The sequence below is a fragment of the Poecile atricapillus genome, chromosome 1 (assembly GCF_030490865.1).
Source record: "Poecile atricapillus isolate bPoeAtr1 chromosome 1, bPoeAtr1.hap1, whole genome shotgun sequence".
Taxonomy (NCBI): Eukaryota; Metazoa; Chordata; class Aves; order Passeriformes; family Paridae; genus Poecile; species Poecile atricapillus.
This window is the reverse complement of record NC_081249.1, coordinates 22,122,356-22,137,574: the sequence shown is the minus strand read 5'-3', so window position 1 is coordinate 22,137,574 and position 15,219 is coordinate 22,122,356. Positions and strand designations below refer to the sequence as shown.

Here is a 15,219-nt window from a genome sequence, read left to right as displayed (position 1 = left end):
TTGGAAGGTCTTTTTCAACCCAATCCATTTTCTGGTTCTATGATTGTCTGTCTAAGATCATCCAGTGGCTATCTATGTGGTATTAATACTTTTTCTATATACTGCTATTAATGACACACTATAGACTGAAAAAAAAGTAATTTTATGTGCTTCAAGAACAGTACTAACATTTAGAGAGTACGAGATCCAGTATTCATGTCCATTTGTGAGAATTTTCCAGAGGAATTTAGCATTTCCCCTGTGATCAATTCAATGTATAATCCCTCATTCCAGGGTGAGATAATAGTGATAGAATTACACATCTCTGTGATTAACAAGAGGTTTTTATCTGACTTTGTGTATGTACTTACAATTCAACCACCACTGACAACAGATTAATGGAAATTTGTCCTTCAGTAACCCAAACTAGAAGAAATGGATACAAATATTGTTGATATTCAAACTGTATGTTATAATAATGATGCTACTTTTTTAACTCTTATGAATAGTCATGTTTTTTTTCCACATGGTTGTTTTTCTGAAGAAATTTGTGTTTTCTTTATATTTTTTTTTCACTTATGAAGGAAGTCAAAAATATATGGAATATCTTCCAATGTCCAGGGAGAACCTAATGAGTTTTCAATGATCACATTTACATTTTACCCAGGAAGAAAAAATGTAAATATATTCATAAAACAGAATTCCTCTAATTTTTAAGTGTTTACACAATTTCTGAATATCTTTTGTTTTATTAATTCAAGCATAGACTTTTGTAATAAAGAATGAGTTCCATACTCTTGAAAGTTACACTTTGAGAAGCAATATTTAATGCCACTGTAATCCATTTAAAATCCTGACAACTATTACTTTCCTGTTTCTCATATAAATGCCCATTTTGTGTCTTTTTTCCTGAATGCCACAATTTAAAAAATATAGCATTTTGACTCTTACTTCTATTTTTTTTTTCAATATAAATACATAAAATAGGAGTTCACCAATGCAAACATTGTATTTTTCCCTTGAGATTTATAAATTACAGCGGGACAATGAAACATTTTAAACCACTTACAGTTGCTTTCACTCATCTGTATCCTTTAACAATGTTAGTTTCAAGAAATCAAGGTAAAACCTTTTAAAGAGATGCATTAAATAATTTTTTTACAGGTAAATAACTATTACCAATATTCTGAGTATACATGTTGTTTCACAACCAAAACAACAATTTATTTTCTTGTGTCTTCCGTTCTTCGGTTCCTCTTATTTGTCCTGTTTTTTTCTTTTTTTTGGTTTTGTTTTATTTTGTTTGGATGTTTCTGAGTACCATGACTGCATGCATAAAGATACCAAGATACATTTTTATATTTCTGTCTTTACATTTAAACCTGTTTCCATCATGGAAAAAAATACTTTTTTGTATTTAATGAATACTCAAAGTCAGGGACAAGAAAAAAACCTCTCAGTACTCTGATGAACTATAAAGTTGTTAAAACACATGAACAACTTGAACAGATAACTCAGCGAAAGAAGGCTTCTGTCCTCCAAAACAGTACATGCCATGAACATAGATCAGCTTTGCTATTAATAAAAACAAGTTCAAAAATCCTTGTAAAAAGAGATACAAACAAAATTACTGTACTTTGCCCTGTGTATCTAAAATGCCAGAAATATGAGCATTTGAACATCCTGTATGCTATTCTATACAAACAATAGATAGCATAGCTTTTTCACTAAGATAACAAATACTTCTAATGTCCTCCATTTTCTCCCATTTTTTAGATTTTATTTTTCTATGGAAAAGCAATCTCAATAAAGAAATAAGCCTTATTTTGGACAAAAGTTTGGTACATGTTATGTACCATGATTATGGACTTTCTTATATTTTTCAAGATAATGTCACTGTACACCTTAAAACCTCGTGACTGACTATTACCTGCAACACCAATTCCATCAGTGTATATGGCCTTTCATTTTTTGTATGTATCCCTAAAAACCAATTTGCACACAAAAATAATAAATACAGATAAATAGTAACACTTTCCTTCTTCTTGCCATTACCAACTGTTTTGAAATTGAGTGCTCATTCTTGATTGACCTTCTTATTTGCTTTTTTTTTTAAACATGGAAATATTTTAAGAAAAAGATACAAGTTCTCGAAACATTATGCATTTCCAGTCATTTCTCTCCAAGGTGAAGGCAGTTGTCAAAAATAATGTTGTTTAGCCCAGTTTCCATAAAAAATGGACAGAATTCAAAATCCATCACTGAGATTGTTCTGTTTTAAAATCAAAACTAAGCCAAATATCTATGATTGATCAGTGGAAAAATTCAGCAATCAAATATTTCTGTGCAAGTATTTCTATGAAGTAAAGAGTCACTTACCTAAAACCCCCAGCCTGTAATTGATAGTGACAACAATGACATTTCCATAGCTTGCGAGAATGCTGCCATCAATCATATTTCCAGTACCCTCCATGTAAGATCCACCATGGATGTAGACCATAACGGGTTTCTTGCTGTTCTGATCATGAATGTCTGAAAAAGTTCAAGTAAGGAAAACACAATAAAGTAATAAAAACATAAGGAAAATAGTATTATCAATTTTTCATAGTGATAAAACAGTTTTCATTATTTCTTATGTTTTCAGTGTCACCACCACTATACCCACTAGCTTATACATTTCAGGATCATCCTACAAGCCTAATATTTATAATTTAAAATTTAAAATACTATTTCTTCTAAAATCATCTCATAACACTTCAAATGCATTCAGTATTACAAGAAAATTGATTTTAATAAAAATATCTTAAAGCCGAAAAAAACAAATTATGAAGTTTGTTTAGAATTTTTTAGAAATTTTTTTAGAATGCTTGGATTCAAATGTATACCAATTTAGAAATATCTGTGCATATAATAACAAAATTATAGTAATGATTCATACTTTCCAATTTCTCATGGGAAATTTCTAATTATTGAAATTATATTCCCAATAGCTCATTAAGAGATAATATAATAAGTCTGTTTTGGGAGAAGAAAATATATATTTTCTTCAATACAGAAGACTGTACCTTCTTTTAAACAGCCTAGGACTTAACAAACAGAGAGGATTTATGTGAATTCATGGACAAGATTTTTTGTATTTAAATCAAATTATGTCTTTTGTGTTTCACTTTTCCTGGTCTGGTAGCAGCTAAGCCTCAAAGAACAGCCTTGAGTTAAAGGTATTAATGATATTTTGTATATGTAGAAAATTCCTGACTACTTTTAAAAAGGTAAACAGCTGGGTCTTTATCTCTAAAAGAAAGTTAAATTAAATTGATATTACATATTTAATAGTGAGTTATAAAGATGTGCTAATCAGTTATTGGGCCATATTTGGGACCAGATTAATCTGAAAAGTTATGCTCTTGATGCCAGTGATAATTCAGAATACCTAAATCTGGAACTTCCCTTCTCTACAAAAACAGTGTGAAGAGAGGTTAAGCTCCTGCAGAGAGGGCAATTCAGAAAGCTGCCATTAGATATACAATTTTTTTACAAATAATTCAGTGTATCTGCATGGAATCAGAGTGCTTCTTTCAAGTATATAGCACGACACACAAGGAGAAGGAGAGACTTTGATTATTCAACCAGCTTTTTAAAAAAATCGTTTGGATAGCCATATACTGAAGAGTGGAGAAAGAAAAAGCTGAGCTAAGTATCTATAGGTGAGGGATCTGGGTTTGAAACCTTTCCAAACATTTTCCCTCCCCTCAGGCTTGTTAGGAAATATTGAGACAAAAAATGTGATCAGCAACGAGGTACCAGACAGTCAGTGTTTTTATATATGTGGAACTAGTTAGAGCATACTTAAAGGTAAATTTTGACTATCATATTCCTGTGTCTCACTTTTGCTTTAGTCATGTGTATACACTACCTTAAATACCACAAATTTCCAGCTGAGTTCAGGAATGTCCAGGCTGCAATGCTCACCTGTCTACTTGTCAGAGTTTATGGCTTGTCATTGATTCTCCCTCCTTCTACAAAAAGATACATCCTTACATGCTGTATTTTAAATGTTTTACTTGAGCAGCAGAACTAAAGTTTTTGTGATAAGATCTTTTTAATTGTTGTGACTATAAGAGTGGCACAGCAATTAAACAGAGAATTTAAAGCAACGATGTACATTCTAGTGGATCTATTTGTGTTTTTTTTTTACTGTCAGCATTTTCAGCAAAGTACATAAAAGTGCTTCTTCTCTGAAGGCACAGCTAAGCTCTCAAAAAACCTGAAAGCAGCAATTATTTAACAGAATTATTTGTGCTGCTGAATTGCCTTCCCCTTCTCTCCCAAAGTCTCATGAGGTGATACTTTGTATTTAATCTCTTCTTATTACCTAGTTCTACAATCTTTCACTCATGAAGTCAATACAAAGTTTCCCCTTCACCTTCAATGGGACCATTATTACCTTCAACATAAAGAAATTAGCTGGATGCTTTATATGCTTAGATCTAAAGTGGATACCCTTGTTAATAATGAAATCCTAGCATTTTATAAAATTTTAAAAAAGGCCAAATAATAATGTGTTCATAATCCAGTATTTATTTTTAAAGCAATTTTGGTTTTGCTTGTTATTTGCCCTTTACTTTAAACGTAACTTAAGAATTTGGTATAGAAATCATAACACCATCATTTTAAAAAAGCCTACTTTGCACAGAAATAGGAAGGCGATAATCAGAAAATAACAGAGTAATTTTAATAGTGTACTCTGCACAGTATCTCTGTGTTGTAAGAAAAAGTGTAATTCAGAAGTGAAGGTGGTGTAGTAGAGTTCAACCAGTGTGAATCAAAAAGACCTGAGGTTTTTATTATGGTATTTTACATATAGCCAGTGTAGCTACAATAGATCTGAACTCCCAGGAAAAGGGGTGATAGTATCCTCACTGCAGTGTGTATGATTCTAAGAGAAATAGAGAGGATATATCCTTCAAAGTAATTTGAAATTTTTTCAGATGGGAGAAAACAGCAATAAAAAGGATGTGGAATAGCACTATGGATTGGCCAAGCATGAGAGGATTAATAAACAGTTGCTTTGAAGCCAGACCAATAAACTACCCATGGCTTTTTATTTTCTCATTTAATTTGAATTTTTTTTTTTTCTTAATTTGGTAAATACATATAAACTGACATTGTAATGGAAAGGACGAGTGAGAACAGAGGAAGATTTCATGACTTCTTTCTATTTTGGTGTATTCTAAATAGATTTGCTGCATCAAGGCAAGAAAAAAAAAAAACATGTTTTCATCTAAAACTTTTTTGGGGTACTTCACTGTGAACTTTTAGCATTTCCTTTCAGGAAACCCAATCCAACTTTGAAAGAAGTTAATGAAAATGATTGTTACTGATTTCAGTGGGAATGCGGTCAGTCAGAATGAATGTGTTTCAGAGGCTAGCTGATTACAGAAAAAAAACCAATAAAGCAACATCAACAGCTTCCTTTATTTGTGTGTCCTGAAATAAACCACATCCTGTGAGAAAAAAAATAAATAAGTAAATAAAAATAGCAAAGACAAAGTACAATTCAACTGCATCAATGTACAGCATGTGCACTGGGGAAACAGTGGAAGTGAAAGGAAAGATATATGTGAATTTTTTCATGAATTTCAAACAAATTAATATACAATATGTGTAGGAGGGAAAAAGAGCACATGCATGTTTTTAAATTCCATTTTCTCAACCTAAGAAAGAATAGAGGGGGGAAAAAAAAATGTGGTTTCAAATAATGTTTATGTTACTCACTTCACACATATTTAGGAATAAACTTTACACCTATGTCACGGAGGAACTGCAGTCATCTATATGCTAATTCAGATTTTAAAAAGAAAAACAATCAAAGGAAATTCTAAAGAAGAAAATAAAGAAGCACACTGATGTGAGCTTCTGCAAATAAGGGACTAAAAATCATGTTGAAATAACAGCAATAATAATAACAATAATCATTCTTATTATAACAAAAATTGAAAAGTTTATGTTCATGCATCAGGGTCAGGCTTTGAAAAAACAAAAAATACCTTCATCTTCACCACGATCATTACTGGTTATATCATCTGCGCTTTTCTTTGTGTTGGCTCCTGGGATCATATTGAGGAGGAGAATAAAGGGAAAAAAGAGAATTCAAAACCAGCAGGTTCTCAAAAATAAAAAACCACTAGCACAAAAAATGTAACAAAAATGTCAAAATCTGTTACATTTGAAATTGAAAAACAAAAAAGATGCAAACTGCACATAAACATAAAATGTCAAGAAGAACAAATTGAAAATATTTGAAAAAATGTATCATATTCAGTGGCAATGCAGTACTTTAGTTAAAAGTGATTTCTTCAAAAAAAACAAATGATTGTGCTATTAAAAAAGAATAATATAAACCAAAAAAAGTATGTTAAAAATCATCAAATTATGTTTTTACAAAAGAAATGCAATTTTTTTTATTCTGTTCTGTAACCTTGAGGAAATAATACCTTCAGTTACTTTATTCAATGACTTAACATTTTATTCATCCTCATTAAAATTAATTTTAAAATATCCACAACCGGAATTTTGGATGGAACTAATGCAAATAAAATTATCATTTGAGTTTTATACAACTTGACTGAACCAAGACAAATTATAAAGACCTCCTTAGAATTTATTCTTTCTTCCCATATGAGAAAAAAAGATATTTAAAACAAAACTGTAAACAAAACTGAAGCAGAGTTGAGTTGACCTCAGACATGAAACTGGTCCAAAACCAGTCTTGGTTCAAAATATACCACATTTCATGCTCTTTAGAAAAACCTAGATATTAACTGAAAAAATTTACTTACCATGATAAAGAACTTGCATTTCTTTATTAGAAGATTCAGTAAAGAATATTAGAAGATTCAGTAAAGAATATTTTAACTTGCATTCAATATGCTTTCTAAAAATACTTTTGAGGCGTCCACGTGCACACACACATACAGGCATGCACGCACACATAAACATTTGTGCTCATACATGTCATAATAGCCTGTGCTTATGGGAGCAGAGGAAATAAACATAGTTTTCACCATTCCCATCCTTGATCAATACTTCTGTTTCCTGACTAAAGAAATAAAAATACACCAAGCTATCCTTGCACACAGCCTTATACTGTGCTTACTCCCATAGCAAGTAGCCCTCTGTAATGTAAATAGTTACTTGATAAGGAGTGAAAATAGGGACGGGAAACTCAGTTTATAATTTAGCTGAGAAATTAACACGGTTACTAAAGAAATAAAATCATCTAAGCATGCTAATCATTATTTTGTTGAATTTTCTTTATTTTGAAGTGCCTTTTCAGGACATGCTGAAAAAGAACAGCATACTTTAACTTGTTTGCATATAAAGTCTAAATTTTTCACAGATACATCATATTTAAAAAAATGTTATTGACTCCTTTTATTTTCCTACGTATATTTTACTTTTTAACTATTATTATACCCCTCAAAATCCAAGGTTTCAATTAAATCATAGTCCATGATTGTAAAACAGAATGTCTTTATTATTACTGAAGTATTAACATTTTTTAATATATATGGTTTTGTGATCAGTGTACTAGTTTGTCTTCCAGATACACATTTTCTACCTGCATTTTCTGGAAGCACTGCCACTGTGTATGCAGTGATGATGTGAAAAGCAGTGATCGATACTCTATCTCCACGTACAGTCTCCATCTTCAGTGCTGTTGTACAAAAGATATTGTTCATGCAGTACTTCAGTGGATTCATTACATATATCCAGTACATAATTAAGTAGGTAAAATATCTCTGTCAATAAAATATAGATGTTCTCTAATCTCTAATTTCTTTCAGAAGTAATAGATACAGGCTCATAAGCTCAGTCATCATCCATGTTTTGTCCTTTTATTCAATATTGTTCCAAATTACTTATAGTCCAGTGAAGGTTGAATACTTTCTCAGGTGATACACGAGCAAAGTTAATTTTGTATTTAAATAAACTAAGTACTCAACCTTGCACTTAAACTATTTCTGATTCATGTAAAATATTTATGAGAAATACTTATTTATAGGCAATGAATACATATAGACACAAGTTTGAATGCACATAACAAATTTCAATACTAGTTTCCCCAGGGAGGTAGTCTTTTAATTGTTTGATGAAAAATATGATTATCATATGGCAAATATAAAATCAACTACCACATATTTTTTATTCCTATGAATTAAAAATATCAAAATCACTGTGACCCTATATATGCAGTACCTGTAGACAAAAATTGTGTATACAATTAGGACCCTAATACCTATTTCAAGTATTTTGGAGTGAAAGAAGTAGTTGTGTCCCAAAAAATTTTAGTTTGGGTATTATCTCGCCCCAAAATCTTCAATACACATACCAATAACGTACAGCAACTATTTTCTCCTTAATGTGCTTTCCAGTGAAATGAGCACAGGATTTGAGGTGCAGCCCTGTACTCAGCACTGGGGGATCATCACTGCCCTGGTCCTGCTGGCCACACTATTTCTGATACAAATCATATGGGTAATATTGTTAGTGTGAAAGAGTCTGAGGAGAACAGATGTTATTGCTGGAATTATTTCAGTAGCTCCAAAGCCACCTAAAATACTCAGGAGCATTGCTTAGAAAAATTATATGAATCTTTCAAAAATATAAACTTCCAGAAACATACTATCTCAGCCAGAGAGCAAAAATTTGAATTTTCTAACCATGTTGGGTTTTTTATTAAAAATGTCAATTCATTTGTCCTTAAACATTTTAAAAAAGATGGTAATCCCTGTCATAAGACAAAAAAAAGTTGCTATGCCTCTAAGGTTAGTTTAAGGTTGCATTAATCTAGGAGACTGAACGGAATTATGATTCAGAAACTCCCATTGCTGAGAAAAATTGCCTGCCTGCAACAGCTGATTGTCCCACAGATCAACATATCGCTCTGCTTTGGGGCTTCTTGAGTGAGTGTTCACAGCTGGGGCAATTTTTTCCCCATATTTCATATTCTCCTTATTCCAAATCACAGGAGCAGCAATTTTAATCTTCAGTTCCCATATATCAAGTAAATATTATCACTGTATTATAGGATTTGGCCCTTCTGCAGACTAAGAACTGTTTACTCATTCATCTCACATGAAACATGGATAGTAAATTCCAACAGCAACCCAGGATCCAGTAGTAGTAGTAGTAGTGCATTAAAGACTGAATTTCCTGAGTATCTCTATTAACTAGACTTGTGTTTGACCAGAGATCTTGGTTTTTAAAGTTTGTGTTTCATTTTTCATGATACTGAAAAGTAACAGAGAAAAATGTTTCAAAATGTAAATAGGATGGGATGGGATATTTTTTTCCCCCAAATGGTAAAGGCTGGGAACTATTGAAATACATATCTTAAATACATTGTAGATAGCATAGCTCTACTGAAGAATACATTTGTAAAAAGATTCATGTTTTAGAAAAATATCTTAATGACAATTACTAGAAAAAGATGTTACTTTGTAATGCAAATATTAAAGGCCAGGTGACCTCTTTCCTTTCGTCCTACTGTTCCATTCACTGCTGAGTGAGAAGAGGATGGTGCAATGTATTTTTGAACTTTGTCAAACCTCTTTTGCAAACGGTTTTTGTCTGCCAAAAACTGCTTCTTTTTCATATATATACGCGGATAAACTGTTTTGAAAAAAGCTCAATATGGTCATAACAAAGGAGGGTTTCATGTGGGCTACTTTCTTCCTTGCTAAGAAGCACTACAAGCAATGCAGGTGTAAACATTAAGTCAGCAAACATCTCTAAAGGTTTTGATTTTGAAACACTGATCCATGTGTTAATAAACTATTAAAAAGTAGTTGATTTCATTTATCTATGGATGCACAGTCATCTTGTATTCCCAGATTTGTTCTCCATGCCATGAACAATTCTATCAAAAATGAAGAAGTCACCCTGCTGTAAGCATGTCACCTGGCTCACATTTCCTTTCCATAATGAATAAAAATCTCATTCAGAAACAGATTTTCTTGTTTTGTAAGTTGTCCCAGTTGTATTGACAATTTATGCTACATCTTCCTCCATTCAAATTATATCAATCACATATGTAATATAGGCAGGTCCCATGCATGCAGTTTACCAGACTTGCATATTAGAAATTCACTCTGAAGCCTCTAATGCAGAAAAAAATGCTCTAATGGCAGAAAAAAATCATCCACAACTGCTTAAGCTGATGCCATTTCTTTGCATTTTATATGCAATTGCTCCATCTGTCACATAGTATACCTTTTGACCCCATTTAAATTTGGAAAAGGTCTCAGTTTTCAGAAATCACACATCATATTATTAGTTGTATGACCTCCCAGTTTCACATAGCACACGCTTAACCTTCTGGAAATTTCCAGCTCAAACCAGATTAATACAGGATTTAATAGTTATTCTCTCAGTAACATGTCTTATTTATAAAGCCATTTCAATAGAACTTTAAAGCTCTTGTTTTCCCCTCCCATGAAAACTATTATAATTTTACAATCAGGTCAAATCAACAGTTCATTAGAGTTTCAAGGCAGCATTCGAAAAGCAAAATTTCCTTTCAGCATTTCTCCTAAGGCTGGTGGGATAACTCTGCTGTAAGTCTCACCAAGTGTGCAAGACTTGAGTCATTTCATGTCCAAAAATAGGGGGACCATAATGGGGCAGTTTGCCTGTCATAACACATAACACAGCTCATCCCTATGTCCAAGTTTCTACAGCTACCTTTATAGTTGCAACAAGAAGTTCTAATTTGGCAGCTGAAGAAAGATCAAATGAGGCATTTGACATTTCAAATAGAGTGGAGGAAAATGATTGTTTAGAATTTCCGCTTGCTAAAGTAATGTAGAAGTTGATTGTGGATCCCCTATGTTAGAAAATATCACCAGGGTAGGCAATATAACTATATACCTGTTTGGAAGTCTGTTCATTTAATCAAAGAAAGAAAACTATATTCCTATTTCCTAGATTTAAATAACTGTTATTCTAACTCTTTACTGGATAATGGCATCATGTGTGGGTGTTTAGTTTTGTTTTAATTCCTATATTGTCACTGAGTAGTAGAAAACACACGATTAAAATAGCCATTATTCTAATGCCATTAATAACAATAAAACAAAACCATTTGGGTTGCAAGTGTAAAGCAGCAACATTAAACTAAGGAACATGCAACATCATTGAATTCATGCTCTTAATCACACCAGCTGCAACACACACAAAAAAATTATTTGGATTCCAGAGAAAACACATAGATGTTGTTGTACATCCAAAAAATGTTCCTTTTCAAGAAAAGAGAATTAAAGGACAATTTTGTGTGATATCCATAACTGGATGGACTGTAAAGAAAAATCAGCTGAAATCCCTATAGTTTTGTGTTCCATGCATTAACAAGGATTAAATCAAAAAGAAAATGCTACTTCGCAAGCTTTTCCAAATCGTTTCAGAGAGCCAATAAAAAATCTATTGAAAAAGAGTCATTCTGAAGTTGAAAAAGAGGTTGCATAAAAAATATGGGATTTTTATATTCCCTCAATTCTTTACTCAATATTGCCTATAGGTTTTAGTTACATGATTACACAAATTGCTTGCATCTTTCTGAGCATCAACTGTTAAAATGTACAATGAAAGTGGGACAGTACTGTACAAATGGCAGTAAGCTGAATACTGTTCCTACCAAGTAAAGAGAGAAATAATGAGTAGTCCATGCCCTAAATTATGTGCTTTCCACAAGATGTTTTCCTGGACAACAGTAAGAGCATTGAATCAGTCCATCACTCATTTTCCCATGCTTTAAATGAGGTTTTATTTTTCAACAAGTTAATTCAGGGCAATGGGCTATATGAATTGTCACACAGAGTGTGTCCCCTATATCTCTACAAAAGACTACAAGCACTTCTCAGAAGTAGGGATGTTGTGAATACAATTATTCACTATAATTTAATAAGAGTTATTAGATCTGTGATTGATATGGGAGTTCCTTTCCTTATAAGTTTATTCCACCCCGGTATGCTGATATGGATTCAGCTCAATGAAGAAATTATAATATCTATAGATTCTGAGGTAGGGAAAATCTTTAGACTATCTCTATAGATAATATGTATTTTGATTACTAGTCAGAACCAAAAAGAGCTTACAAAAAATAGCAACAGCTATTACTCAGGAGAGGTGTTGTTACATGAAATTTTGGCTGGTCTACATGCTGATTATACTACTTTCTGTTAAACAACTGATAATAGACCCTATTCCATGTAAGATATAAAAGAAAAAAAAATAAGTTATGTAACTATGAAAATTAAGTTTTTTTCCCTTTTGTCATAGTTTTCACTATACTTCAAAGTTTTCCTACATACTTCATTTTAGGAAAGTGAGCAATGTATTTTGAGAAGATTGTTAAAAACAGGTCTGTGATGAAGATAAACACCGAAACTTATATTGTACACTTGTTATGGCTACTGAAGGAAACACACTTAAATGTTATTTCCCTGTCTGAAAATATTTGTATTTACTTAAATTGTATTTATTCATCCTGGAAAATAATTTATTAAAAGAATAAATTTTATATTTTGATCCCTGTTAATTCATTTTGGCACACTTTTTACCTCTTAAAATTGATTTGAATAAAAATTACCAAGAAGAATAATTTTTAAAGCCATTGAATTAACAATTGCCATATTTTTTCATTCATATTAGTATTAGTAAAATTATTATTATTTCAGAGGAGTCATAACTAAAATAGAAATGAGGTAGCCACATAAATTCACCAGTAGTTTTTATAAGGGTTTCTTTTCATGCAAGTTACACCATAACTAGAACTTACCATATTCTAAATATAGTACATTGCTTTGACAAAACAATCCATAATGGCTCAAAAGAAAGAGAACATTGTGAAGCCTATCCTTTCCGTGACCTCCAACAGATAAGGGTGTCTCTTGCACTACCAGTGTAACTGAATTTGTTTTATTTGATGGAAAACTGGACTAAGCCTGCAATGCTTACTGATTCAATAACAAAATACTAATTAAAACCATAAAACTATCATATAGTTAAATTAATTCCGAAAAAAACATGTATTTTTCTGTGCAAGCATCAGCTGAAACACTGTCAGTATGAAAGCATAGCAGTGACCTCAAATAGCTGACATTTCTGTGCTGAAGTGATGCGCTTGTGAAAGTAAAGCTGTGTCCTAGTTTCAGCTGTGTTAGAATTAATTTTCTTCATAGTAACTTGTACAGTGTGGTATTTTGAATTTAGTATGAGATTTATGCTGATAACACACTGATGTTTTAGTTGTTACTGAGTAATGCTTGTCATAAGTCAAGGACTTTTCAATTTCCCATGCTCTGCTGGTGCACAAAAAGCCGGAGGAGCATGGCCATATACTGGCAGGTCTAAAAATCCCATTGCAAAGTTTGTTCAGAGTATATTAATACTGACAAGTCAGTAAAAGAAAAAAGTTGATGACAATTAGCTGCAGACTGGAAAAAGATTGTTGGCATGAGTATTCTACAATTAAGTTGCCAATAATTAGAAGATAATTCAACATTTATTAATAGTCAAAATTCCCAAGCCTAGATGCAACTCCATTCTAGTTAATGTAAACAAGTAGAATTTGCAGAAAGAATTCAGTAATGTTGACTTAATACTACCTATAACTACAAGTTGATTGCTTTCAAATACACTTAAGAAAAATATGTACCTATGTGCCATTTAAAATGACTGTGAATGAACCTTCTCTGCAGACTACTGAACACCACAAGCACACACTCTGCATTTAATAAGGGCTGGTAAAGTTGTTTGTGCAAATTCTCCCTTTGGACATTTCAAGGCACCACTGGAAGCTGTGAACTTAATAATCAACTCTTAAAAATACATCTAATTATTTGATAAAGCTATTTAATTCCTCATTTTGAAGACCAGTTCAATTTGTGGTTGCCTTTGGAGAATTCAGGAAGTAATTGTGTTTGTTATGTCAGTGGATCCTGTGAAACTATAATTTTATTCCATTGTGATAGATGATAGTTTGGCACCATATTTTGGTGTTTACTAGATCTTTGACTCTTTAGCTTTTATTTGGAAATCTTGGGAGTGTTAATTACAGGTAAAGAGAACATCCATATGAGACATCCAATGGAAATAAAAACTTTAGTGGGTTTTGGATTTTTTGTTTGGCTTGTTAATTTGGTTTGATTTTAGCATATAGCCATGTTTTCAGGTTTTTTTTCTCTACTACATTTAATGACATCTTCATCTACACACAAATATGTATTAAATGTTAATGGAATTAATTATACCAAACCAACTAAACAATTCGAATACTGAATAACTAAAATGCTAATAAAAAGAGTATAAATTTAAAAGACGGAATAAAATATATTATAGCTATTTCTGGGAAAATCAGATCTAAGTTGTATATGATGAAAAGCTTTACAATGGGAAATATGAATATTTAATTATTCTAATACTTCCCAAAATAGTATGGGTATATAAAAGATTTTCCCTAGAATAGAATTAACAGATGTGTAGGAAATAAGATAGAACCTTGAATATAAAGTTCATATAAATATTTTATTCATTACTACTCAGTACTGAAAATGTATATGACTTTTCAAAATAGAAATTAGTGTCCTTATCTCAAACAACTGGCAATCCCTTTTTGTTATCAACTCGGTAAGATTATTTTGTTTTCACAGAAAAATATTAGGGAAGAGAGATGAGGAAGGGGAAAGCATAGACAAAACCTGCAGCATTCTGTATTATTTACAGTTTAACTGCTTCCAGGCATTAGTTTTGGGTATATTATGAATCTGTGATATTTTATCTACAATATTGAAGCAGAATGCAGACCATTTTGATTCATACATGCTATATAATTATTAATTGTATTAAGCTATCCTCAAAACTGATGGTCAGAATTGTAATTTTAAACTCAAAATTCAGTAACACAGCACTGAGCTCACTAGTATCTGATCCATCTAAACTCCATTATTTGAAAATATCAGTTGGTTTTGAATAATTTGTGGATTATATATATCTGTGCTGGTGGAAAAATCTTTCATCTAATGAACAAACTGGATGAGAACTCATATCTCATTTTGGCTTTCCATTTTGCAATGTTCCAAGTATAATTCACATTTTGTACTTTCAGTGTTGGGACTCTTGCTTTACTCAAAATTTAGAAAGGAATAGCAGTGGCTTATCAATTATAATTATCTGACAGAA

General features: G+C 31.9%; 1 protein-coding gene across 1 annotated transcript in view; it reads right to left on the bottom strand.

Moving 5' to 3' along the window:
• Positions 1–1,462: 1,462 nt before the first annotated feature.
• LOC131575621 (neuroligin-4, X-linked-like) overlaps positions 1,463–15,219 on the bottom strand; it is a 45,775-nt gene continuing 32,018 nt past the window's right edge. The window contains exons 2-4 of the mRNA XM_058831339.1: positions 6,027–6,086; positions 2,359–2,511; positions 1,463–1,554 (exon numbers count right to left, since the gene is read on the bottom strand). Coding sequence (XP_058687322.1) covers positions 1,463–1,554; positions 2,359–2,511; positions 6,027–6,086 — 305 coding nt within the window. The remainder of the gene's footprint in view (positions 1,555–2,358; positions 2,512–6,026; positions 6,087–15,219) is intronic.